The following is a 27571-nucleotide window of genomic DNA, read 5'->3' on the forward strand; positions in this document are numbered from 1 at the left end:
GCTAACGGGCAAGCGTGCCGGAGATTTCGCGGCTAAGTAGCTCTCTTGGATCCCATCGGTTCCACATTTGGAGTACATTCGTAAACATATAAAAGGAGAGACAGTGCACAGGCATCTCTGTGGCGAAAACCGCACGCGGTGGAGTCCTCGTATCTGCCTTCGAGGCTAGAGAGGAAACAGAGATAAAGGAGAACGACGAACGATACGTCATACCACTGTCTGACGTCAGCATGACGTTCGAACAGGGATTGGCTAGAGTTCGACACGCCTACGTAACCACCCTCGTACGCGGGTCCCTTTCAACCCTGTGCATACGACGACGTTTCGAGCCCCGCCCACGTGAAAACAACCCCCGCCAGCTGGGGGTAGTTGCGTGGGTTGCACGAGAGAGAGAAACTGGGTCAGGCAGACTCGAGGCAGGCCGAGTCAGGCCGAGGCTCGAGAGTCGTCCAGGCGTTTTCGGCTGGAAGCAGTCCCTTGGAAACCACCCCGAAGCCCGTCGTCGCTTCACCAGTCTATCGTCGATCCATCCTCCAGTCCTTCTCTACCGTTTACAACAGCTTCATCCCCTTGCGAGCGCGAGCGAGATCGAAGTATTCGTACTCCAACTATCCCACGAGGAGATAGCAAGAATTCGGTGAGTACTTCCTTGGTAATACTAGTTTCGTTGCAACCGTTTCTCTTCTTGATCATCTTTGCTTTCTCCAGTTTTAGTCGTTTAAAGATACTCGAGAGGGTTTTGAAAATAGAACTGTATTTCTTCAAGGGTGATTTCTATTGGGGTAATAGAAGGATTATGTTTTTGGGATTGTTGTGCAATTTGGTAATGTTTTTTTGTAACCTCTCGGTTCTTGTTTCGAATTGTCGCTTTCACGCATAACTCATTCTCGCTCCATTCGTTCTATGTCATTGTAAGGTATCCGTGGATGATTTATTCAAAATACGAATAATTCGAATAGTACAATATTATCTTATTTTCTAAAAGACTTTAGATTAATCCATACTTGATTCTAGAAACTTTGTACTTTCTAGAAGACTTTGTATTTTATTATCTACACGTACAGGAACATACATCGTACGTACTTTTTATATTATTAACTTTATCTCTTTTATCACAATATGCTACATTTGATTAGAATTGTATTCTACACAAAAATTCTACATCCCTGGATACCGCTATATTTTTTCCTCGACATAAATCACCAAATACCATACATACGGAAAATCTGAATGAAAGCTGCACGATTCTCTATTAGCTTGCACTATCCTCCTCCTTACGTAATCGTTTGAATTAGCACTTTTCTTTCCACGTTTGAATTATTCTCTTTCAGTAGAGTGATCCGTAGTTTCTAATCTCTCGACGATGATCTATCGCTTACATTTTTCACGCTCCAAGGACCAGTCAATCGGTTCAGAGAGCAACGATACGATTTCAAAGAACCTGAAGTTGAAAGTTCACTGACAATTAAATGCAAAACGAAAAGAAAAAAAAGAAATCAGAACGAAAAAGAACAGACAATGCTCTCTGTCCATGTTTCTTTGGTCGCTCGGCCTGCCGTGTTCTTTCGGCGTATTTTTTAATAATTCTCGCTTCGCAGTTGCGCAATTTCTGTCAGGCTCTCGCTATGGATAATAGAAAAGATACGGAAAAGCGCGAAAGTGTGTTGTTCGAAAAGTTCTACACTGAAGCGGACATTGTTGTTGATTGTTGTAGGGACTGAGGCGAGGGGCACAAGCAGAGACATGGACAATGTGCAAATGATCGGCACTAAAATCACAGCAATCAAGGAATACTTATATGTAAGGCATTCTCATCTCGTTCCACATCATTCATCGTGTCTGTCTCTGGTTCTCCTCATTTTATGATCGTTTGTAGTTACGGTAGCTGTTCATTTACTATGTTTCTTTGGTTCCTTTTATTAGTATGTCCTTAAGAAAGATGGTAATTTTTGTAATCGTTGCCTGAGAACGGATGCATCCGTACCTTCTATGAGCTTTTACTACTACAAATTTCTTTCCTCAACAGATTTCGTTAGATTTATACTTCGTTCGACGAGATTATTCTAAGGAATGTCAGTAATTTTTGTGGTGAATGTTACGAAATATATATTCATGTAGTTCAATAAGTATAGATATTTATTGTAAATTTCAGAATTTCGCCCGGACACACTCACCGACCAGACTAATGAGTTCCGAAAACACGTACTCGCTCTCTAGGGAGCACTGTAACTTGAAATATTCGGGTAAGTTTCATCAAAATCTTTTCTCAGAACTTTTCTAATATCACAGCATGCCCCGTTCTTCAGAAATTTTCTGTAAAATTAATAGAATGAGCTAAAAGTGTTCCTTTTAATGTAACGATAACCTTAGCTTCTCCTACATATATGTTGTATCTTTTCGAACTTTCCCTTAATTGTTTATGTTAAACTACAATAATGCACGTCAATATCGTAGCGTATAGCTGAAAAAATGATAACAAAAGTCAGTTTGTTGCGCGACAGAAGCTAATGTCTCGTGCATTCAATTTACTCTATGTCTGACCAGATACGTTCCGTATCTACTGACCAATATTCTTCTACTGTCTTCATGCGTCACTGCGAATCCAAGCAAATTATTGTTTCTAAAGTTGTTTCGGAGCATCTCCTCGTGTGTTCCGACTGTGGAGGCAGCCTTGGCTTTTCGAGAATGAAATCCGGGAGTCACAATATTGCCCTGATTTTGCGAGGTTCGGAAGGGTGCATAATAATAGAGGATTTAGAATTGGCTTGAAGAGGCTCATAGACGACGAGTGGCTGAGGACAGATTACACGCCACAGAAAGGGCGGAAGGGTTTGTTGTAGGGAATCTGTTTACACTTTGCCAAGTGCTAGATACCGATAAGAGCAGCTTCCAAGCTAAAAAAGAATAAAAAAGATCGGTTAATATTTTTCTGGTCAAAAAATGAGTCGATTTTAGTTGACATATTTTAGGATTTTGATACCAGATAACAGTAGAGATTTATTATAGAAACGTAACTGTATTCTCTTGAATCGATTTTCAGTTCGTCAAACTTATTAAAATTTTGATAGAAGTTAATTACAGAAGATCTTTTTATTGCAGAAATTTTGTTATAATTTTGATTGCCTCGAAAACTTTTATCGGGAACTCAAGTAGCTTCGTGTTTCTTCCGACTCGTTACTATAAATTAACCCCGTAATCCTGCTTATAAATCGCCAGAACTAATTGCCGCGTGTAACAACCCCTAGAAGGCGCTTTGATTAAAGCCACGTATAGAGGGTCCCGTGCATCTGGTGCCAAACGACGTACGATTTCCACCTAGATCAAGCTAGAATCTGTAATTCAGCCAATCGAAACAGCATGTATTCGATGCTTCCGTCTCTTGCGCGATTTAACGCTAATTACTAGCTTTATTCCTCTGTGTACATTGTTTCCACTATCGATTGAATAACATTCGAGTCTGATCAGTAGTTCTATCGGAAGCGCTGTAAAACCCGAAAAAAGGAGACTTTGACGGTCTTTTCAGACGTTAGATTGATAGAGCTGGATTAGCCGAAGCAGAGCCTCTGGAAGCCAGGGATTTCTCTTGTCTAACCATGGGCTCAGAACGATTCACCATAAGGTTCCACGCTCCCTCCTTTTCCCATTCGATTCTCATTCATCGTTCTCGTGATTATTGAAAAATACACTTGCTCCTTTAGAAAAGCTTTATACTACTCTTTCTGAATACATCTTTATCGTAAAATTTAACTAACATAACTTTTGAACGATAACTTTTTTCAAATTTAAATGACTTAAGAATCGATATACTCGTACTAATTAAGTTGCAATATAAAGCATATTGAATTTGAGTTGAAATGATCATCTTTTTAAGCAGGATTTTTCTATTAAGTTAGTTAAATTCAATATTCCTTCATTCTATTCAGATAACAGAAAAACAGTGACTTTAAAACATAAATATTAGCGAATTTCTGGTCTGTTTATCCATGGGATCTTCTTAATGCAATGGGAAACGAAGGGTGGTTTATTCCACAGGATACTTTATGGTTACCCAGGGACTAAAAGACAGTTCAATCTACCAAGGATTTACCACGAGCACATTGAAATGTCCTACTGTAAATAGTTTTTATCTGCGCCAAACCAGAGCCATAAAATAATCAAATTACTCGAGGTAAAATTTACATTTTAAATTCCAGTCACAATAAAATTCTATCTCTTAATTTATCCATCTTCCATCTTCCTTTAAATTGAACGTCACAAATTTTTGGAAGACAAATATTTTCAGTGTATCTGTACTCATGATTGTATTATATGCATTTTCGTGTAGTACGATAAATGACTATTGCATGAATGTTCCTGAATAGCAAAACAAGTCACTCGTCACTGGTATGACACGTAGAAGAAGACGAAGAAGAAAAAGAAGAAGAAGATGAAGAGACGATGACGATATGAGATGGTGTCATCTCACCAAACAAGTGAGAGTGTGTCAATATAGGTCTATACTTTCAATTGTTTGATGAGGTGAAATCATTCTAATAATTGACGTTTTCTGCGAAGGAGAGCCGGCGGTAGGTCAAAACGGCGCATAATGAGCCCGATCGCGATTCTAGCGGGTCAAAAGTCCGACAACAAATTGTACTCTGCGTAAGAGATAAACGTCTGTTTCGAGTTTGTATAGTATGCCAGATAAATTAACAAATAAGTGGATAACAGAGTCAAGAGAGCACAGATATAAACAATCAAACTATAATTTTCTTAATTTCTCGTGCGTAGGGCAGTATTCGTTTAACATCCGTGCTGTTCTTACATTTTTTAAATTTGTCTTACGTCTTAAGCATTTTTTCGAGAGAACATGAAATAATTTGTCCTTAAAGATACTCCCAGTAAAATAAGAGACGAAAAATATCATAACGTTATATTAATATCAAAATCCTCGTAACAATTATATGCTCCAACGTTCTCCTCTGCACCAAAACTTTGCAAATATGCAGCATGTAGTACAAATTATACTTAGTTCGATTTTAGAGGCCCGTTCTCGCTCGTTTGGTAGTAATATTAAAAATTATGATTATTTAATAACACGATGAGATTTAAGGAAGAAAAATATCTAACACGAGTAGGAATTGAGCTTATCCCAAAGTTTCATTACATATTTGAAAATATAACGTCTAGAATTTAATAAGAAAGATATAAAAACCTGTATTTAACGAGCCGTTAAAGAAACGTTGAACTTTTTCTTTATTTCAATGAATTTTGAAACGAGTAAAGATACTGATTGGACTTGCACATATTGCGTTCGATTTTTGGTCCGTTAAAATCGCGATCGGGCTCACTGTGCGACGGAGCGCCGACGAAAAGACGGACGCTCCATAAAACGGTAATCAAATCGATCGGTGTCGCTGTCGTAGAAGAGATTTCACTTGATTATAACAATTAGAGAGTCACCAGTAAGCAATTAGCCACCACTACGGTTCATTAAATTCGAATTACTTCGATCAGTGTCGTAGCTTGTGATTTACCAACTTTTTGGCATCTCAACATCTTCGAAATTATACAATCAAGAATAACAATTTGATGAGTCGTGTTTATAGTAACATTCAAATGATACAATGCTGAATGTTAATGTTATATTTATGATATTTCCAAGAATATTCAGAATTTATAACGAATTATACTTGTAACACTATTGGAATTATAAGATTCCAAGTTAGTAAAGTTAATTACTTAAATAAAAAATTATCACTGAATAAAATTCAGTGAAAGGTAGAATGTATTTCGACAGTTAAATATTTGCAGTATATATCTAGAAGAAACAATTTTATATAATAATTTCGAAGATACTAAGGAAACAATATGTTACAGAATCTCTGTGTAGACAAGAATATAGTAACCCAAGGAATAGTTAGACATCTATTACTACAATACTCAATTCTGTTACTCTCAGATATCCTGCCGCAGAATGCCGAAGGTTATCCAGCAACCAAGGAATTCCTGATGAAGGTAGTGGATATTCTATTGGATTTCATCAAATCAACGAATGACAGAACTGCGAAGGTACTCGATTTCCATCATCCCTCCGAAATGATGCGCCTCCTGGATCTTGAAATTCCCGATTCTGGTTTGACTCTTCAGCAACTTCTCATTGATTGTTCCACCACCTTAAAGTATCAAGTTAAAACTGGTAAGTTAACGTTAATCTATACAACAAGTTGACTATTCAAACTCGTGATTATTACTTAGAAACAACAAAAATAACTTTTTTTATGTTTTAATCGTTGATTATTAATTAAAAGTAAAAATTCTGAATTAAATCAAAATGAAGAATGTTAAACGATTTTTCTTTGCTTGTTAAATATGGATAAAAATTATCTAAAGGAAAAACTGTAGGAAAATTGGAGATGATGACTAGTAGAGAAACGCTTAACACTGTGCTATCACATTTGCTTGCATTCGGGAGGGCGATAAGCCACGTAATTTCATATTCAATTTAGCATACGCGCTCTCGGGGTCGGAGATAAGGTGGCTAGAGACACTTCCTGCGTTTCCGTCGGCTACAACCCCCGAAATATACACGTTGCCCTTGTGCACGTGATAAATGAGCGAGGGGCTGCTGCTAACTGAAATAAAAAAACCGTGTTATCACCCTGCACTATCTTGGTTATTTTTTTCTGAGAAGCAGTGATACAGTTTCGAGTTGTATAAAGTTCCATTTCTTTCTTCAATTGTAAAGGAAGAATCAAGTGAAAAATTTGTACGATAATAAATAATCAATGTTGAATATTAATTCTATTATTCCTACAAAATTAAATTCCATTTATTCCCACAAAATTAAAAATCCCTCCAATTTATTGGACAAATCAAAATATTTAATTTTTGTATTAAATTTCAATACTAAAGCTCTCATTGAAAATTGTTTACCTCCTACATTTACAACTAACGCGATCGTAGAATTTTACACTGAGATGTTAATCTAATCGTGGCTTGAAAATTCTATCTATTAATATTTGTCTCTAATTTTAATTTCAAGATTCTTATCGAAAATTTTCAACTCCGTAAAACAACTAGTGCGGTCGTAGAAGTTTACACTGAGGTATTAATTTAGTCGTAGCTTGGCGAGTCTATAGAGTCTCTCGGTGGAGGAAATGCCAAAAGTCAACCGCAAATCCCCCGCGAAAGTTCGCTATCTCGGCAGGATTCGATTACCAGCTTGAATAGATGCTAATGCACAATGGAAGAGGGCAAACCGAACTTAGGCCAGAAATCAGGCTTGTCTGGTAGCGAACGCCGATGGAAAGGATCGTGGACAGAGTGAATGACGAGCCACCCCCTGTGTATAGAGGGACGCGTGCACGATGTATACGTGCCGACAAAAAGTCCTTATTAGATTATATTCCACGAAAGATTCCCTCTTCGTAGCGATCTGACTGTCATCGAAACCGTGAAAAAAAGGAAATATCCACCCTTCTGCAATCGAATCAGTTGATTGTAGATACGTTGAAAATGCTTCTTTGGGGTGTTGGATGATAAGAATGTCGATGATAGTCTTTTGAAATATGGCACCATAAAAAGAATAAAGATATTGGGGGTTGTTAAAAGGGAGACAGTGTTTTAGGGAGAGAAATTGTTTATGAACGAATTTTCGCAGAATTAATATAAATTTTAATATTACGATAATCAACTAGTCTTAAGTAAAACTTCATATTAGGACTTAATATGATGCTGAATATGTATCTAAAAAATGGAATATTATATACATAGAAAAAGATTTATGTAAAATCAGTCAAATTTATGTAAATTATTGCTGAGCTTGAAATTTCCACTATCGTGTAACTCACGATAGAAGGAGATTAATATCGATTAATATCGAGATACGTACGAAGATTTTGATTGATTGAGGTGGAGCTGGTGCATCGACGTGCGTGATTGATTCGTATTTATCAACAACGACATATTGTCGATATAGAATGTCCATACAATCACGAAGACTGAGAATTTTGAAGGTCTGACACTGGAAAGACACCCTGTATGTTTCCTTTATAAAGCTCTTTGTCGATATATAAAATAGGCGCTCTAGTTGTTTCGACCTAGAAAACACAAACTACATGCGCCAACAATTTTTCGATATCGTAAGGTGAAACTCGGCATAATTACAAAAAGATGGAGAAATAATTTTCTTCAGAATTATAAACCTATCAATTATATTTTTAAGATAAAATTACGCTTCACCAGCGTAGCCTGAAGAAGACAAACATATAAAATTTATTTAAGATCGAATGAAGTTGTATAAATTATTTATTTGAATTTCACATCTTAACTGCAGTTATCAACGTTTATTTCCTATAGAAAATTGAAAATATATATTCTTTATATCTGATATCAGGAATGTAGAATATTTTGAAGACAAAAGAATAATTATTTTTCAAATCATTCATCCTGAATTCTTCGTCATTTTACGAGACTGTGAAAGGATTAACAGACAAAAAAGTTGCCAATTTTCAATCGAGAACTCTCGTCCCAATTCCCCTCAACGTGGATCGAAGTTACGATGGTTTTTTCTGCAAAAAGCCATTGGAATTCGAGTATGGATAACCAGAAAAAAAAGGGAGAGGGAAGAACAATACAAACTGTGCCCATCGAAAAACACGGTTGTAGCGTTAGCGCACGTGGCACCACTGCGCAGGGTGGTGAATTCAATAGGATCGGTGTAATTAAGAGCCATTTCTACACGATTTTCCCTCGCTGGGGTCGAGGGAAATAGTAAATAGGGGCGAGCAAGCGGGGGTAGCTACGGGATCGCTCATAGTTTGAACCCTTCGTGAACTTTCGACACGAAAGCATCGCCTACACCCATTGGAATTTAAATTGGCATCGATAGCCGGCCGTGGAATGTAGAAATCGTTTCGTCATGGAACGCAGAAGTTGTTACGTCATCCATTCGGTGGAAGGCGAGAAGAATGGAATTTCTGCACCCAAAATCATAACTGTTCAAATATCATGCCTACAAAGACAAATGGAAATTCTCATAAACGATACTCCTTTCCTTTTTAATTTGATTTGATTGATCATTAAAATTGACTTAAATTTTAGAATTTCTATAGTCTGTATAAATTATGATATTTAAAAAATTGGGGCTTTAATTATTTTTAAAATCTGTTTAATATATAATTCATAAAGATTATATATTTAAAATTGGTCAGATATGTAGTGCATGATGATAAATGAAATTGTGGAGTTAAGAGTTACGTAAAAGTTACGTAAAAGAAATGAAATTATGGAGTTTCTCCATCGAAAGGTGAATAATGCTATTCACATAAGACGTTCTCTTGTGCCGTTATATAAGTCTGAGCTCAAGACCACATTCGAAATGGTTTTCTTTCTAGTGATATGATTGATTGCACGGTATTAGCGTTTAGCCAGGGTTACACACTTCTCTTCATACAAATCCTAAGCCCTGTAATATATTACCGAGGTCTGCATCGAGCAGGTTCTCCACGTTAAAATTTGTTCCGTTTTTCTTTTCCACGCGGGAAAAGAGAGCAAATTAGTCGGAAAGTGATACCCTCCGACGTAGTAATTGCTCGTAAGAGCAACCTAGTGAAAGGAACAAATCGCAGAATCTATCGTATCGGACGTACAAATACCAGTCTATTTATGTCCTCCTATATCAATTCCACAAATTACAAGAAATTAATCAGTATAAATCTGTGACAAACATTCTTTAATAAAATAAGTAGAAAACATGAAAAATTTATTTTGTAATGTTCTTTGTTTTACTACTTTTTTTAAATAGCTTTTTTACGAATAAAACAATGTTTAACAAAGAAAAAGGTAGGAGTATAATGAAATTGATATGAGAAAGCCAGAAATCGCGAGAAAGCAAGTAACGCAAACCTGTTATAAATATGTTTTTAAAACATGACAGTATATTCTTCTTTATTTTACTACCTTTTTCAATATTCCATTATAAATAGACTATAATGTTTGTAACACAAAATTGATATAGAAATTCGATTTACGTGAGAATGTAAAGGATCGCAATAAAAAGAAGATCACCGTCCATTAGTTTTAAGGGGGCAGCGTCTATTTTGCTATTACTTCGTGGCAATGAAAATGAGTCTAAGGGGATCCGGTTCGAAAATCCCTGCAGCTCACAGCAAAATTAACATACCCTTAAATCTACATAATACGGCAAACCTGCCTGGTTTATCTCGATCCGCGCGTTGCACTCTCGTGCGTTTGTTTTTCGTATCTTCCTATAAACTACGCAAACAAAACGCTCACTACCCATCATGAATGTTTAATCGTCGTTGCATTCATTTCTGGAACGTTTAAAATATTACACCAAAATATTAAAATCTTTTAATGTTATATTTTGACGAATATTATAGCAACGATACTTATTTCAACTACATTGAATAATATCGTATTGGATAAAGGTTGACTATAATTGCATCAATTAATGACAATAATGGCGAGAAATCTAATATTATGAGTGTACTAAAAACATATCGGAATTTTCTGATAAATTGATGAAAGTTTTGGAATGGCGGTGAGATAAATTTACCTAATCCACTTACAAAGAATAACGAAGCAAAATAATTCATATATTATTGATTACATAGATTTTATATTAATGATCTGTAACACTCTCTTAAGAAACGCAATCTAATACGTCTAACTTCACTTTTACAACATTAATCTCTTGCCAATAGAAAGTTTAGCTAAGTTCACTTAATCATCCCCCACTTCTGCTCTGAATTCATTTTCCACGTTCAATCTACAAGTAATTGCACTTATGTAATAGTTAAAACTTTCTCAATTTGTCTCAGAAGATAACGCAAGCTTGCCACAGAATAGTTACGCTGGCGATTCGCATGATTTACATCAGCCTGTCTCGCCAGTTGGTCGAAATAGTTTGTGTTTCCTGTGTTATACGTCAGTTTGAGAGCCTCTGCAAACAATCTAGTCGTGCAGCGACGCGTGTGACGCGCAAAATGCGGGTTCCTCGGACCATCGACCCTCCACCACCCTTGGCTGAACCGCTGGAGCTCGATGCTCTTGGAAAAATCGGGGGAGAGACAGAGAAAGGGAGACGTCTTGTTGCACACCCCAGAACCGGACGCGTGCCACGATCCACGGACCAAGATAATTGCGAATAACACTGCGACAAACGGCTCAGATACCGCTGCCCGATATCGCATTTTTGGGGTGGAGACTCTTATGTCGAGATATACGCTCGTGATTTCGGTGTTTCACTGCTGGATCTACTAAATTTAGTTTGCCATATAGGGAGAAAAATTGCGATAAGCGCTTGTGGATATTTCGATCATTGCTGATCTCTTTCATTGGAAATTCTTTGAGGTTCTTTTTTGGATATACTGAAGGCAAAATAATTCGAGATAAGTAAAAAACGATCGAATGACTAGAAATCGTAATTATTTGTTAGAGTTTCAAGAATTTGGTTTTATTTCTTTAAATGGGTTAAAATATCGAAGGATGGAATAACTCAAATTAAGGAAACAAAGTTAGAAAAGTTAGAAATAGTATCCTTTGGTTAAAATTACAGAAATTCATTATTCACTAATTTCACGAATTGTTATTCCAAAACTTTCATGAAATATTCTTGAAGATTGCGAAAATTTGTGAGGGAAATCATGATCTCGACTTCGCGCTAGAAAAGTACTGAAGTTACAGTTACAGATGTGCCAAGGGGAGCACTTAGCCCCCGATAGACTGCCGTCATACGTCAATCACTACGTAATACCGTGAGATTAAAATGTCCAGGCGCCACCCTCGAAATACCCATTCGCGTCTTTAGTCTTAATATCGAGGGGGCAGAATTTTCGGAAAAACATAACGCGACTCTGGAGGTTTCACGCGGAAAACCTTCCGACTATGCTTATTGGTTATCAAAGGTTGTGAAGGTTATCGTACACTCGGGGGAGAAAGTCTTTTCGTGGCCGGATATTCAATGGAGTGAATCCATCAATTCTCGGGATCAAGGGATCTACCTTATTTTAGAGAATGATAGGATATAGGTTTCAAGGGTGGAAGAAAATCCTGCATCACGGAAACATAAATTTTGCGGAGAAATGATATCCATGACTAACAAAAGGATTTACTTTATATAAATAAATAAAAATCTACTAGTTTATTATTTATTCCGTAATCTGTTTTATAATTACAGAATTAGGAATTAATAAGGATAATTCAAACTCGTTTAGGTTCGTTGAATAGTAATATTTACGCATGTAAATACATAATTTATTTTTAACAAGAATGAAACAAATAGTAAAAAGATAGGAAATATTTAGGAATCGAAATTAACAAAAGACAATGTGTTTAACAAAATGATGAATGTAAAAGTCTTCTTTCAACCCTGGAATATTATAATAAGGTATTTACTTATTACTCCTAAATTATTTTCTTTCTCCATTATTTCTTGTGGATAGCTTAGTAACAATTCTGAAATCGTTTAAAATGCTTCTTATAGTGTAAAGAGCATTAATAGACATCAATTTATTGCATAACAAAGGCTGGTGACTCATATAGCCTCTTTACTCCATGTCTGATCACAAACGTTCCGTATCTACTTACCGAATTCAAGTGTTTTCTCGGTTCATCTTGAATTTAAGCAAATTGTCGTTTATATCGAATCATTTCCACATGTGTCCCAAGTATGGAAGCAGCCTTAACATTTATAGACTGGAATCCAGTAATCACAATATGGTTGAGCTACAGAATTCACTGACTTAACGTAAACATAATTGTGAATAAGCATTACTATACTCCTACATTATCTATATGTTAGTCTTGCAATATCTTACAAGTGTAATATCTTAAAATTTATATTTGCTAAAATCATTTATTTTTTAAATAAATATAAATAAAATTAACAGATTGATTCGAAATAAAATTATTGATTACCAAAGAAAATGAAATACAAAAATCTAACTTGATACAGCAGGGTACCTAACGTACAAGAAACAGTAGAATCCGAGCACTTGTTCCCCCAGTCGCATCAGAAGGCAGACTCCCATCGAACAGAAGCATTAACCCTGATCCTGGCGCGATGTTCAGCAGAGCGGATGACAACGTACTCAGCCAGTAGCTTAAAGCTCTCTCTCTCTCTTTCTCTCTCTCTCTCTCTTCTTGCTTTCTATTCGCGTGTCTTTAACGTCCGACCTCGCTGTTTGGCGTTACGAACGTTGGCAATATAATTTTTGGCCACGTGCCACGTCGGTGTTATTAATTACTCTGCCATTGGACGCCGTCTTCAAACAATCAAGATTTCAAAGGAATTAGAACGTCACCCTGATTCATGGTGAAAACGATTAATTTGAATGCCTCCTTCCGTGGTGAAAGGATTGTTTCGTAAATTTAACACAGACATTTGTTTCAAGGATTTCAATACTATTGTTCGATCGTTAACACTGCAACTACTATATCCGTCAAACGAATTTTTATGTTTGCAATTATTAAAAACGCAACTTCTTTGGCAAAGTTCATATTGATTTTTATTAAGATTAAAGAATAGTTAACATATTACGAATGTTCATGCATTTATAGAAAATGTAAAGATGCAGAACTGCACGAAATGCTCTAAAATATATAGTAAAATATTCAAACTATACTTTATTTAGAATTATATATTACATACTTATTAATATATGCGCATACCTATTTCTTTTCATTACATAATTCTAATTATAATCATCTGCGTATGGTACTATACATTTATCTGTACAGAATATAGTGGCATAGGTTTGTACTTCCAATATTAAAAAATGTGAACTAATGTAATAATTCCATTTTTCTTTTGCGATTTTCTTCAGGTCATCCTCATTTCTTCAATCAATTATCCTGTGGTCTTGATATCGTTTCGATGGCTGGCGAATGGCTGACAGCGACAGCCAACACGAACATGTTCACCTACGAAATCGCGCCGGTGTTCATTTTGATGGAGCACGTAGTGCTTCAGAAAATGAGGGAGCTGATAGGTTGGAACGGTGGTGATTCCATCCTTGCACCAGGAGGTTCCATCAGCAATCTTTATGCTTTTCTCGCTGCCAGACACAAAATGTTCCCCGCTTATAAGGAACGAGGCCTCGCTGCTATCGGGGGACAGCTAGTTATGTTTACGTCTGACCAGGTACGTCTAATTCTATTTAGAACGTTTTCTATAAGCTTCGCGATAAATCAAATTTTATTCTTGTATAAATATATCTTCATATCTTCTTCAATTTCTATATCTTTGATTGTTAGGATACATCTTGTTCTCTTCTTTAAGAATTCTTTAATTCACAATTCTATAAAAGAATTTTAATCGCGATTCACCTTCCTCAAGATATATGAATTTTTCTATTTATCTATTTTTTATCAATTAACAGTGGAAGTTAAAATTTTCCAAGATAGAATTTCTACAAATTTGTTAGCTTAGAAAGAAATCCCTTGCAATGAATTCACTTTTAGAGAACCCTTTGATTAATAATAATTATATAAGAGAATTTCTTTTAGAGAAATTTCATTTATGATTTCATAGTAAAATTATAGCCACCATATGATCTAGATAGAAATAAAAATTTAAGCTGTGTTTAATTTGTCGCACAGTGCCATTATTCGGTGAAATCATGCGCCTCTGTCTGCGGACTGGGAACGGACAACTGTGTGATGGTTCCAAGCGATGATCGAGGACGCATGATCCCATCGAAGTTGGAAGAATTGATTCTGGAACGCAAGGCTAGAGGACATATCCCTTTCTTCGTGAATGCTACCGCAGGAACGACCGTCATCGGAGCATTCGATCCTATTCCAGAAATCGCTGATATTTGCCAGAGACACAAGCTCTGGCTACACATCGACGTGAGTGAAATCAGTTAATTTTACCAGTAATTATAATAATTAGATATTTGTACAAATTGATGTGTTTATGAACGCAATCAAAGAAATCGGATCTAGTCGATGCAATTAGTTTCATCTCCTAAACATAACGTGTACTATACTGTGAATATTTTATACAATTTAGATCATTATGTGTACTTTTTATAGTAATCACCAACAATAATTCTATCGATGAGATCAAATGACTCAAGAATAGACAGAATATTAAAGTCGTTGTATTCGGTTCAATTGTAAGAACGATCGATCGTTTCCGTTGTATCGCACGTATAAAATTAAAAAATATATCTGTTCGACTAATGTAATGAACAAAACCGAAGATGAAAGTATTTCGAAGCTAGAACAGGACGAGAGAGATTTTCACTTAGCCAGACAGCTTATTCAAATCGGTTTAGCGTTCGAACGATAAATGCCAAACGCGTAAGAGTCTTAACGTAAATAATAGATGTGAGAAGCGTCACGTAGTCGACGGCCAGTTTCGATGGGTTAAATTGAGGGAAAATTCGGAAAATCTGGGCTTTAAGAGTCAACGTTTACAAGTCTTCACGAAATATTCCTTTCTTAGGCGGCTTGGGGTGGTGGACTGCTTCTTTCAAGGAAATACAGACATCCCCGAATGACAGGAATCGAACGGTGAGTGAAAAGAACAAAATATTTGATTTGTGTTATTTTTTAGAAAAAAAGGTGTGACGTAATTTCACCCTTAAATTGATCCAACTTCCTTGACTCGCCTCTTTTCGATCAACCAGAAACACCTCCACGTGTGTTCCATAGAGGGGCGGCTTAATCCACGTACTTTATATGTAGTTTATTGAGGCTTAGTTTGATGGAGTCACTCAGAAAGAAAGCATACGCACACGCGTGCACGCAAGATAAAATCGATAAAGCTTTTTCAATGTATTCGGGATGAGAATAAGACACCTTAAACCTTAGAAAAATCACTCTGCACGGGAATAGGATAATTTCTTTTAATAATGACTGCAAGACTACAATAATACGAACTACAGTATCCTGAAATTTGGAAAAATGTAGGTTAAATAGGATTTTTTAAGTAAAATAATCCCATTCATAAATTGACATCAATGAGAAATGTTATAATTATTCCACATTGCGGATATTTATATAATCTCGCATATTTTTGACAGCGTAGCTAAAAAATTAAATTTAAATAATTTTGTTTCATCTAATATATATTATCAACAAATATCTTACTTTGAATATTTTATATATTTATGCACAGTTTTGAATTTTCAATCCTGCTGCGTTCCTCGGTTCTTTTTTTACTCAGTTATATTTTCTTCTTACTAAACAATTTCTCAAGTAAAAAGAATTCAATATTATGCTAGTAATGAGATTGAAATATCGAAATATGAATAAAAATTCAAGGAATGCAGCAGGGTTGTTGTTCATAAAAATACATAAAAGCCCGCCAATTTTTATTCTCAGAAATCCTTCTAAAATTTACCTGGGTATTCTTTCATTAATCGCGAAACAATTAAAGGAATTTGTGAAATATAAAAAATCTGTAACAAGATTCTCTAGCTAAAAATTAGGATAAATTAATCGACGCGGAAAGAAGATACCTGCCAGCTATTTCTGTACAGTGTCGTAATCCGTAGAATCGAGGGGCGACAGAAAGGAGTGACTCCTGTCCTCGACACATGCGAACTTTCGCATATAGATTCACAGAGGCGAGCGATGTCCGACCCCTCGAGCTGCAATTGGGGGTCAGGGATAGACCGATTTCGGGGGTAGCTCAGATGGGGTTGGCGAGATTAATCCACGATTTGCATCCGGCCGCATCTGCTCCCTTCATTCAACGCCAGACAGTCCGTGACCCGAAAAAAAGTGGCACGAGGCCTGCCAGGAAAATCATTTTCACGCAAAAAGTCGCCGGTTTCGAGTAATTTCGAGTATCGTCACTTGTTCTTCTGCATCGTGGCATTTATTCGGAATTTTTCTCTACACAGAGAATGTTAATATCACGTGTTATGAAGGAACTTTACTATTGTGAACAATAGTAACTATATATCTATCCTTTTCACGCAGGAGTAAATTATTATTCTAGTTTTAGAATGTGGTTTTGTTACAAATTTTCGTGGCACAAAGCTTTAACCCTATGTCCTGAGGTTACTTTATAGTAATTCGCATCAAAATTGTCATGAATTAAATGTTCTTCGAATTCGATCGAAGCTTATTAAACATCGTTACACAAAAAATGAAATTATATCGTGCGCAGGCAACAATATTTTTTTTCTTTGTTTTGAAGCTCATACAAATTATTGGGTTTACTTTCGTGATTAATTTTTACAATATTTCATGGCAGTATTTTTATACATTTTACATAAGCGACATAAGGGACGAAAACAAAATTTCTATTTTCGAATTGTTACTTGTCGGTATTGCCATATGTATTTATATCTCAGTGATACATAAATTATATAGAATAGCATGCAAATATCGCAAATATTATTCAAGTATCAAATCAAATCTGAAAATCGCAGTAAAGGAAACATGATACGTAATTCAGAATTATAAGATTAAATATTGGCCGATTCCACGATGATGTATAACAAAGCTAAATAAAGCGGAACACACGTTATGTAAAGTAAACGCGAGTAAAATCCTCCACTCTCATCGCTGTTTTGCTGCTTGTACAGACTGTACCCCAGGACTTCCTTCCTGTGAAAGTCTTGATTAAAATGGCAAACGAAAAGTCCGAAGGACGAGCAACAGCTGGATCAGTTCCCTGGAGCGCATTTGCAGAACAGAACTCTCCTCTTTATATATCGACGCGCCGCCGCATCGTACCGTGCCTTCCGCGGGCCTGAAATAAAAGACCGTGCCTCGACAATGCTGGATTAAACTCGTACAAAGGGAACATCTTCCCTCATTCTCTCGTTGTCTGTCTTCTCTGTCGCCCCTCTCTTCTCCTCCTCAACTATCGTTGTTTCTCCCTCGAACAGCACAGTGCAGACCCTTGAAAAGCGACACAGAGAAAGAGAGAGAGGGAGAGAGAGAGAGAGAAACAGAGAAAAAGGGAAATCGTGATTCCACCGTCGCGACAAAGTCAGAAATGATTACGCATAAAAGATTCTGGGGAAGAGAGCAAGGTTTGCAGGCGGAAGTGAATCTGATAGTTCGCGTCCTTCTCTCGCTGGATTCAACAGATTTGTCGCATACTCAGCTAAGCTCAGCTGCTTTCACGTGTATTTTTCTTTCATATACACTCCCTGAATTGTACCGAGAATTCTCGATTATCTGGAGCGCGATTATTGCGATCTCGTCCGGTGATCATTGCAAGTAATTTTTATTTTGGTGGAATTAGTTCCTCGTTCACAATATGAATCTTTCCAAGTCAATTTATCCCTCAGTGTCAACTTAACATATTGATAAAAGAAGCAATATAAAGAGAAGGTAAATAATTAAGCTTGCAAAATTTGCTCTTGCAATTAAAAATAATGAAATTGATATGCACGCAGGCATTAAAGTTATTACGCAAAATCATATCTTTGTGAATGCAATTAATGGAACGGAAACTAAGCAGAGGTTTGTTCGTAACGATTATCATACTTTAGGTATTTTACGCATTTTTGCATATTATGTGCTTTCTATGTATTTCTGAGTTTTAAATTATAAATGGTTAACGCACACAGTCCAGTTAGTAGGCATGTTCGTGCACATGTAATAAAGTGATGAAAAAGCCATACTACCTTTTTGCATTTGAATGTGAATGGATACAAAAAATTGATAAGCGTTAACATTAGATGAATCTTGTTCCTCTTGTATTTCGGTGAACGTAGAGAACTGTTTTTGAGGTTGACGTATCAATCCTTCTTCCTCAACGCATAATGAATTTGACAGTTCCAGTTGAAAAGTAGCTGCTTTCCTCGCCTACTTTCTGGGGGGAGGATAATTAGCAACCCTCGTAATATATATTGCGCGGCTTTTGGGGTTGGCACCTAAGACGAATTTAAAAGTGAACAGAGGGGTGCTGCACGCGCCAGCCCCAGTTGCGAACCACATTAATCACTCGAGCTTTATGTACAGACATTATGCACACTCTTAACGATATCTTTTTAACTAATGGAAAATCAAAACACCTGGGAAACCTTCCTTCGATTCCCTAAAATGAAACTATGCTCTATAAAATTATAATTTCTCGATTAATTAAATCACACATTAAGTACACAATGAAATATCGAAGCAAATATATGCACTATGGGATCGCAAGCTTTATGAATACGAAACATCGAATGGGAGAAGCTGTTGAAAGTGTTGGTGATACAACAGTGCGATAAACTCGCATGTTGAAGAGGATGCAGAAGAGTGACTAATGGCAAACGCCTGTCGTCGACACGAATCTCTTTCCCTGACCGTCTCGAGTACTCTCACATCATCCACAGCACAGTCAACAGACAGTAGGGACAGTTTCGCGATATATGTGTCACTTGCCAAGTGTCGATAACGTTTGTCATGAAGCAGACCGTACCGCGCTCGTCTGCACGTGTACATCTGATTCTACTTAAACCGAGTTAACTGGTGCTGATTGCGTAAACGAAAAGCTACACGTTCCGAATTATTATTATGGAATATGAGTATGATACTGATGACTATCATTTAGAATATCTAGTACTATCAAGGCTACGTTCTTTCTATTCTACAAAACGATAATCGAATATCGAAAAATCGTTTGACATTCAATTAACGTAATTTTAATGTATTTCATTTTTATATTTATATAATATTTTAATTTACTTTTACAATAAGCTAAAAATATTTAAAATTTTGTAATGCAATAATCTTTTTAAGCAATAAGTCCCTTTTTGTGCTGTTTTATTTACCTTAAAAATAAATGACGTCGTATTTAAATTTGTAAAGACCAAATTACAAGGATTAAAAATTTAACCGTATTAATTTCTAATTTTTTAATTAGAAAAAGCTCTGATTAAGAGATTACCTCGTTAAGAAATCATGTACAACCTATCTGATGCATATTAAAAGGACAGTGGATTATTTTAATGGGAAGGTGAGCGACACTTGTTGAATGTTTCGAGTGCATCGCAAATTAGTGTCATGTAGTATACAGGTTCTCGCGTTTCGTAGCGGCAAGGATTAAGAAGGGTTAGGAATTTTTACCGCAAGGGTGTGTCTCTTAGGAGCAGAGGGTTAAATCCAATCCCGTGGCTATATTAATAGCTCTTCTCTCGAATTGATGGACCCCCATGAAGCAGGAGGGAAAATAACTCATATTTTATCCCCTATTGGTCCCTTCGGGAGTGGATAACCGTTTGACGACCAGCTGAGCTCGTTCGCCTTTCTCAGCCATATTTACGTCACTCTTTTCGTTAGATTACAGATAAAATCTGTTCCACTCACATTTTTCAATTCATTATCTCCTGTTATTAAACCCAAATCCGAATCACAATCCTATTTTTAACATATTAAATACTCTCACAATTTCTCGAGAAGATCTACTATAGATCTTAGTTTCTATACATGAATTTCTCAGAAGCCAAACTGATCAATTCTATTTTTTAGAAATTTCTCAATTTCGGTAGGCACATGATTGCTGTTCAATTCTCAAGAAAAGAATGATTTACTTTCACAAATAATAATAGTACAATAACTTTTGAGATAAATTTTAAAAAGCAGTGTTTGCGATATACCTATATATAATATCATTCAACTTCAGATTCTCATAATAATTCAAATGATATTTGAGTAACAATTTCCATCCAGATATCCTTCATAATATGTCAATGTTCACAGAGCCGACTCCGTAACCTGGAACCCGCACAAACTCATGGGAGCGTTGCTTCAGTGTTCGACGATTCACTTCAAGGAGGACGTAAGTCAACGAAACTCATTCCTTAATTCGTCTTACTGTACGTAGAATTATATCGTGATCAATCTCCGCGACGTGTCTCATACATGTGGGTATACATCATGTCGAGCAAATCGACAGCTCGAGGTCGTGGACCGAGCAAAATTCCGGTCTCCTGGAAGGGTGATGACACAACAGTAGTTGCATTCCGTGGGGCTAGACGTACGCGTCGGAACGCAGCACTGCAGGAATTTAATTAAACTAAGAGATAACATATGTTGCCGGCCGTACCGCGACGGTTTGCCCGGGGGTTTATCCCTCTCTCCCCGCGCTTGCGTGGTTATTGCTAACTCAGAACTTCCCCTTCGGATATTAAAATTCCGTGCGCCGGCTGCCGCGGAACGTTTCGAGGGAGATTCTACCGAGCCTTTTCCTTCTTCGACCTCATCGTCATCCTTGTACGACCGGGAAAAATCAGTTCGAACAACCCCAGGTTTAAGAATTGTTGCAACTTGCAATAGAGAAATCAGGATCACGAATTATTTCAATATGAATGAATTAATTCAATATGAATCGAAACTGTTATGAATTTTTTCACATGACATACAGTGGATAAAATGATAATTGCAGATAGTATAGTTGTACAGAATAGAATTATGATTGATAATGACTGTCACGTATAACAGTAATAATCATGTACACAAATATCAATTTTTAATTTTTTCTTGTATGTCACTGTATATTACACGGTTAAATGATCATTGTATCGCTTCATGTTTTTCTCTTTATAGTCCAGAAACGAAGAAGATCCACGAGGAATAGATACATATGACATATGTACGCGTGTTTGACCAAGTAGAGTCAGTTTCTACTTATTCACATGTTATTCGTTTATTCTTGAAAAAATGAAGCTTTTCAATGTCGACCGTCTATAATTTTATGCTATTATATATACAGGGTGCGCCGTTAGAATTCGGACAGAATTCAATTTGTAGTTCCCACCATATTAGAATTCAGATGTTTGTGCTGATTGACTCTGAAGTTAGTTAAATATGTCAATAAGTCTTCTATAACCTCAAAATGACAGAACTCGTTAAGCAAAACCCGGAATACGATAGAAGAGCGGCGATTATAGAAAGTCTTCGCGCCGGGAGAACGCCGGTCGAAATTATAAAATTCTTTAGCTACCCAAGATCGACGGTATACGACATTGCTAAGAGATACGCAGCCTCAGAGTGGTTCGAGAAGGGTTCTCCTTCTCCGGCGAGAAAAGTTCAGGTTAGGGAAAAATCAACAAGGACGCCAGAAATTATTCAAAGGGCCCAAGACATGATTTTGGAAGATCCGGGAACTTCTCTCCGAAAATTAGCCTCCGTCTTGGGGGTGAGTGAAACGATTGTCCGTCGAATAGCTCAAGAGGATCTTAGATATGCCTCCTACGTTCTCAAAGTCCGTCAGATGCTCTCCGAGGCCGCCAAGCTTAAAAGATTTGCCCGTTGTCATTTGATTCTGTGTTCGTTAAAACACGAAGCTGCTCCTAACAGTCCCGACCTAAACCCATTGGACTATTACGTGTGGGGCGTTATCGAGAGACAAACTAATAAATGCAGGCACCCCAACGTCAACTCCCTACGAGCTGCTATCGAGTCAGAATTCGCGACAATTAAACGCGACCAGTTGAAGTCAGCGTGCTCGCGCTTTAGAGCAAGAATAGAGCAGGTCATAGAGGCAGAGGGTGGTTACATAGAATAAAAGTTCTCAGCAAGGACCCTTTAAATGAGATATAACAACATTTTCATGTGTTTTTGTGTATTGACTTAAATAAACAACTTTCTGCACAAAACTTCTTTTGTCCGGATTCTAACGGCGCACCCTGTACATAATGCAAATACAGACAGTTCTATGTATAAAATAACCGTGCGTCTGACCAGGTAGAGTCTGTTTCTACTGATTCGCGTATTAGCCACCTATTCTTGAAAAAATTGAATTTTCTCATATTAAACGTGTATAATTTCCTCCTATTGCGTGTGTATGCTGTTAATACAAATAGTCTATGTAATTAGTCCGCAATTATATGCTATTTTAATTGTGACTAACTGTGAATTTAAAGGTGGCAACAATCATCAGAGAAATTCAACGTTCTAAATATCTATTTCTTTAGGTTCTGATTAAATTTATGGAACTCATCAACAATTCTCAATGAATTTTCAATGAATTTTCAGTCACTTTTAATTTCCCTGTATTATTTATTGTCTCTTCTACTGTAATTCTCTTCTCATCCTATAAAGTCAGATTCACGGCGAATCACGAGGGGCGGATGTTTAACGGCAAGCTTTCAATTAACTTTTAGGACGTGAAACGCGTAGAATCGCGGGATCATGGGTGTACAATGGTGGCTGGTAGGGTGGCGGAGTACCAGTCGCCATTTTGTAAATTCAATATCCCTCAGTTTCCCTCTTCCTGCGCATGAGTTGAATTCTCATATCGACCGGGACCCGTCTCTCCGCGTTTGTTTCTTGTCGCGCCTGTCAATTAGAAACTTTCTCGAACGCGCCTCGAAACGCTCATTGTGCAAGCTCCATAAAATGGACTGAAATAAAAACAAACGAGAACTGGAAAACAACAGGAGAGACGATGTTTTCTCTCCTCATTTCGCGATGTTCTTTATGTCTTTATGTTGCAGGGATTGCTGATTAGCTGCAACCAAATGTCCGCAGAGTATTTGTTCATGACAGACAAACTGTATGACGTGAAATACGACACCGGTGATAAGGTGATTCAATGCGGACGTCATAACGACATTTTCAAGCTCTGGTTGCAATGGCGAGCCAAGGTAAATGGACGTAGCAATCGAACAAAACTGGAGAACGTAGACAGAAATTATTAAAATTTAGAAAAGATAATCCTGACGAACTTCGTAAAATAAATTTCAGAGAGTAGATGGAGTGAATGGTCAGAGAATATAATTCAGTTTAGAAGGATATTTAATTTGTATGATAAAGTTGCCCAAATTCGTTTTGACACACAGGGTACAGAAGGATTTGAGAAACACATGGACCGGCTGATGGAACTCTCAGAGTACATGGTCAGGCGGATCAAACAGATGCCTGATAAATATTATTTGATACTGGAACCTGAAATGGTGAACGTCTGCTTCTGGTACCTTCCAATACGCGTTCGGAACATGCCACATACTCAGGAGAGGATCAAGATCCTTGCAGATGTGAGACTAAAACAATCTTTTGAGAACTTACAAATTTTCCTAACTCTATTCCAACGTATTCCAATTACTAGATTGCAGAGTTTTACGCATATTTTATTGCAATTTCTCTTCAACTTATTAAATATTATAACGGGTATTATTTTTCCATTCTGACTATAGTTTAATTAAACCCTAATTAACGTTCTAGATCTCTAATTCTCTATTTCCAAACTTAAATTATTAGCTTTGAATATTCCAACTTTACAATTTCCTGATTATCCTATATTTCATTAGAATTATTTTTATCGATAATAATAATATTTCTACATGTCCTTAATGTACCGAGAAAGCAGAAGAAAAATATCTGTTCACAGATTTGCCCCATTTTGAAAGGCCGAATGATGCAATCTGGAACACTGATGGTCGGTTACCAGCCGGACGATCGACGGCCCAATTTCTTCAGAAATATTATCTCGAGTGCTGCGGTTACGGAAGCGGACGTCGACTTCCTACTGGATGAAATGGACCGGTTAGGCCGTGATCTGTAAGAAACCCGCCCGTTCTAATTAGTTGCGTAATCAGCCGCCGCGATGCAGTTGATTATATCGCGACATCGTATCGAAAGTGATTCCAGTTGATATTAGAAATTCATTTAACGAGCAGGAGAATCGCGTCGCGTTTCATTACGTGTACAAAATTCGGAGGCCAAATTCGAGACTCGCATTCATGATTACTAACCTAATCAGTGTGCACCGGCTCTCTCCTTTTCTCTTGTAGACCAAAAAAATATTCCCTTTTTTTATTTTATTTCTTCTTTTAATGAAAACTTTTAGATTTAGTTAAAAAAATTCTTTCTAAAAATTAAATAAAAGATAAGTTTTTATTCGCATTAAAGAATATCTTTCTAACTTAAATTAAATTAAATTTCACTTGAGAAAATTTTTGTTGAAATTTCTATTGCTACTATCCAGAGCTTAACTTGAATTTGGATTTTTGGTACAATATCTGCATCTAGGAAAATGAAAATTAAAATTATAATAGACGATCGTTTCGTTTGAATATTCTTTAAATGTTCGAGCTTGAAATTGACGACAGAAGAGAGTCGGTCACCGAATCATCGTTCGTAGCACGAGGAACGCTTCTTCAGCATATTACAAGGCAGCTACTGAAGATCAGAGGATACTCATAGCATGTAAGTTCTCTAGGTGTAAGCATACAGCACATCCACGAAACGAAGAATCAAGTTACAAAGCTCTAGCGATGCTTCCGGCCGTAAATGTTACTAGTTTTCACTCCTTGGCGCTATACCTATTCACTAGAAAAGAAAAGGGAAACGAAGGAGTAGCAACGATGCGTTTTCATCATAGATTGAAACAATAGTAAAATATAGTTAATCGCGCTTATAATGACCGAGAGTTCGTTTAATTAATATTTTATTTCTTAGTGAAAATACATGACATATGCGCTGCAACAGTTGGCTCCGTATCAGAACGTTATTGAGAGTTACAGGATTTAGAAAAAAGATAGTCGAAAATTGGTTTTGATTACATCATTAACGTTGCGTATGCCTCACAGGGAGGCAATAAGTAAAATAAATATATTACGAGAATAGTCACGAACGGAAAAAGAAACTCAGAAGAATACTGAATTAATTAAAAATTCGTTCGAAGAGAACGAGATAGATGTACAAAATATTTTTACTTGCATCGGTACACTGCGGCGGAGTAATATAGAGATAAAAAATGATATTAGTTCGCTTAGAAATGATGCGCGTTACTTTATTGAGAGACTAAATGAATTTGTTACTTATTGATCGTTTGCAAAGCTATAAAATAAAGAGGGCAGGCCTGCATACATTATTATTATATACAAAATGTACGTATGTTATTATTTATTATTGAAGAGTTTCACCACTAACGGAGAGTAATATTTATTAATATACATTATAGGAAACTTGAAAAAAAAGTATAAATGTATTTGAAACTAAAAAAAAAAAAGTATAAGTATATATATAAAGAACAAAGCGTATATTATATACAATATAAATATATATATATTTAGCGTTGAGATTTTAAAATACAAAACACAAACCCATGAAAGTACATGCTTTTTCAAGTATTCGTGCGAACGGTTGTCATTTAGTTCGTCGATTACCTTTATACACTGTTGGAAACATCTTATTACGTATTTGGTAAAGAAATCTCTTATTAAAAATTAGTTCTGTAGTTTCGAATCGCATTCCCGTCTTTCACCTAACTTTTTAGGGGGACACTATCGATCGTTAGCTCCATCACTTCTCATACGTTGATTCATTTCGTTAATACAAAAAAGAGAAACCATAAAAGAGAGTTGCATCTTTTTAACTATAAAATTTCGATATTTTTGCCTCGTATGAAACGACGAAAGAAATATCAATCTGTTCGGCAATGAAAATATAAAAAATGGCAACACTTAAGAACCGAACGACCCTATATAGATTTTTCGATTCACTCGCCATTGAGTAAAAGAACGAAGATGTCTTTAAATTTAAGTAAATACAAAATATCTAGGTGTATATTAATAAGGGAGACCTAAAATGTATTTATTGTAAATCTACGAATTTACTCGACGTTTTCATTTCCCGTCGACACTTACCGAGCCGTCGATAGATCTTTTTCCATTCACAAGAAATTCGAGAACGAATGAGAACAAAATAATAAAAGACAGAATAGAAAACAAAGTATATACAGAGGCGAGAAAATAACGTGCTAAGATAAAGGGCCCCATGCGATATTGTTTAAGTCGTAGAACATTATCGATATTCCTGTTACGCATGATTCGAGTCAACTTTTAATAATATTCATCTAAAGCTGACGTGAAATGGAATTCGTGAATTGTAATGTAAAATCGAAACGATATCATGATGCATTAGACAATACTAGGGGAGCAGAGGGTATGTATTTTTGAAGAAAAAAAAGGAAACAAATGAATGACGTTTATCTGACCACGATTACCGATACCTGCAGAAGAGACATTCTATCGAGCCGTTGTTGTTAATTGTCCATAATTTTATCAGCGTTATCAATTTTTTTAATCACCAGTCGTTGATACTGCCGACTGAATGGCTGATTTTACTTCGACGAATTCACTCGTATTCTAACGTAATTAAAGAGGACACAGAGAAAGACATTATCATATATACACACAGACATATGCACGTATATTAAAAAGTTTAGCCAAAGGTACTATATTTCTACAGGTAAAGGAATTATACAATGACACTATCTAAGTAGAGAAAAATCTCGACCCTTTGATCTGCATACATGTTACACGTACATTTGGCGAATCTATAAACTTCACATTGTTGTGAATATAAACGTAAGAAGTATACCTTTGCCATATCAGTGCCGTTAATTAACGACGGTTTTGTACATTATTCTTGTGCCATTTCTTCTTATATCTTGACGAATCACAGATTTGTAAATAAAAAGCCGCGAAATATGTTCACTTCTATATTTCTCAGCACTCGTTGTACCAATATGAAAATTATTTGAGAAGTACACTAAAACGTGTCGCATTCTATTCTTGTGACATTGTTACTGCATATTCTACGCTGTTGTACTTTATTGTTATTCGCTACATAATTTAATGTCTTGTTATATATACAC

The 27571-nt window shown here is 36.4% G+C and overlaps 1 protein-coding gene across 2 annotated transcripts; it reads left to right on the forward strand.

The window, feature by feature from the left end:
- Positions 1-344: 344 nt before the first annotated feature.
- LOC132911322 (glutamate decarboxylase) lies at positions 345-27073 on the forward strand. 2 transcript variants are annotated; one of them, XM_060967929.1, is made up of 11 exons: positions 442-637; positions 1715-1800; positions 2153-2243; positions 5942-6178; positions 13833-14149; positions 14608-14859; positions 15461-15528; positions 20668-20746; positions 23406-23555; positions 23751-23945; positions 24299-27073. In XM_060967929.1, the coding sequence occupies exons 2-11, from the start codon at positions 1744-1746 to the stop codon at positions 24470-24472; spliced, it is 1620 nt and encodes a 539-aa protein (XP_060823912.1). In that variant the 5' UTR covers positions 442-637; positions 1715-1743; the 3' UTR covers positions 24473-27073. The 2 variants fall into 2 exon arrangements, with proteins under 2 accessions (XP_060823913.1, XP_060823912.1); XM_060967930.1 differs by lacking the exon at positions 1715-1800 and having other exon boundaries at positions 345-637.
- Positions 27074-27571: the final 498 nt, after the last annotated feature.

The sequence above is a fragment of the Bombus pascuorum genome, chromosome 10 (genome assembly GCF_905332965.1).
Source record: "Bombus pascuorum chromosome 10, iyBomPasc1.1, whole genome shotgun sequence".
Lineage (NCBI taxonomy): Eukaryota > Metazoa > Arthropoda > Insecta > Hymenoptera > Apidae > Bombus > Bombus pascuorum.

What these genes read in the sequence shown, in the direction of transcription:
- LOC132911322 (XM_060967929.1), top strand. Translation starts at nt 1,744, where the DNA reads ATGGACAATGTGCAAATGATCGGCACTAAAATCACAGCAATCAAGGAA. An exon ending in CTGTAACTTGAAATATTCGG is followed by an intron (nt 2,244 to 5,941) that starts GTAAGTTTCATC and finishes TGTTACTCTCAG; the next exon opens with ATATCCTGCCGCAGAATGCC. An exon ending in GGTTGCAATGGCGAGCCAAG is followed by an intron (nt 23,556 to 23,750) that starts GTAAATGGACGT and finishes TTTGACACACAG; the next exon opens with GGTACAGAAGGATTTGAGAA.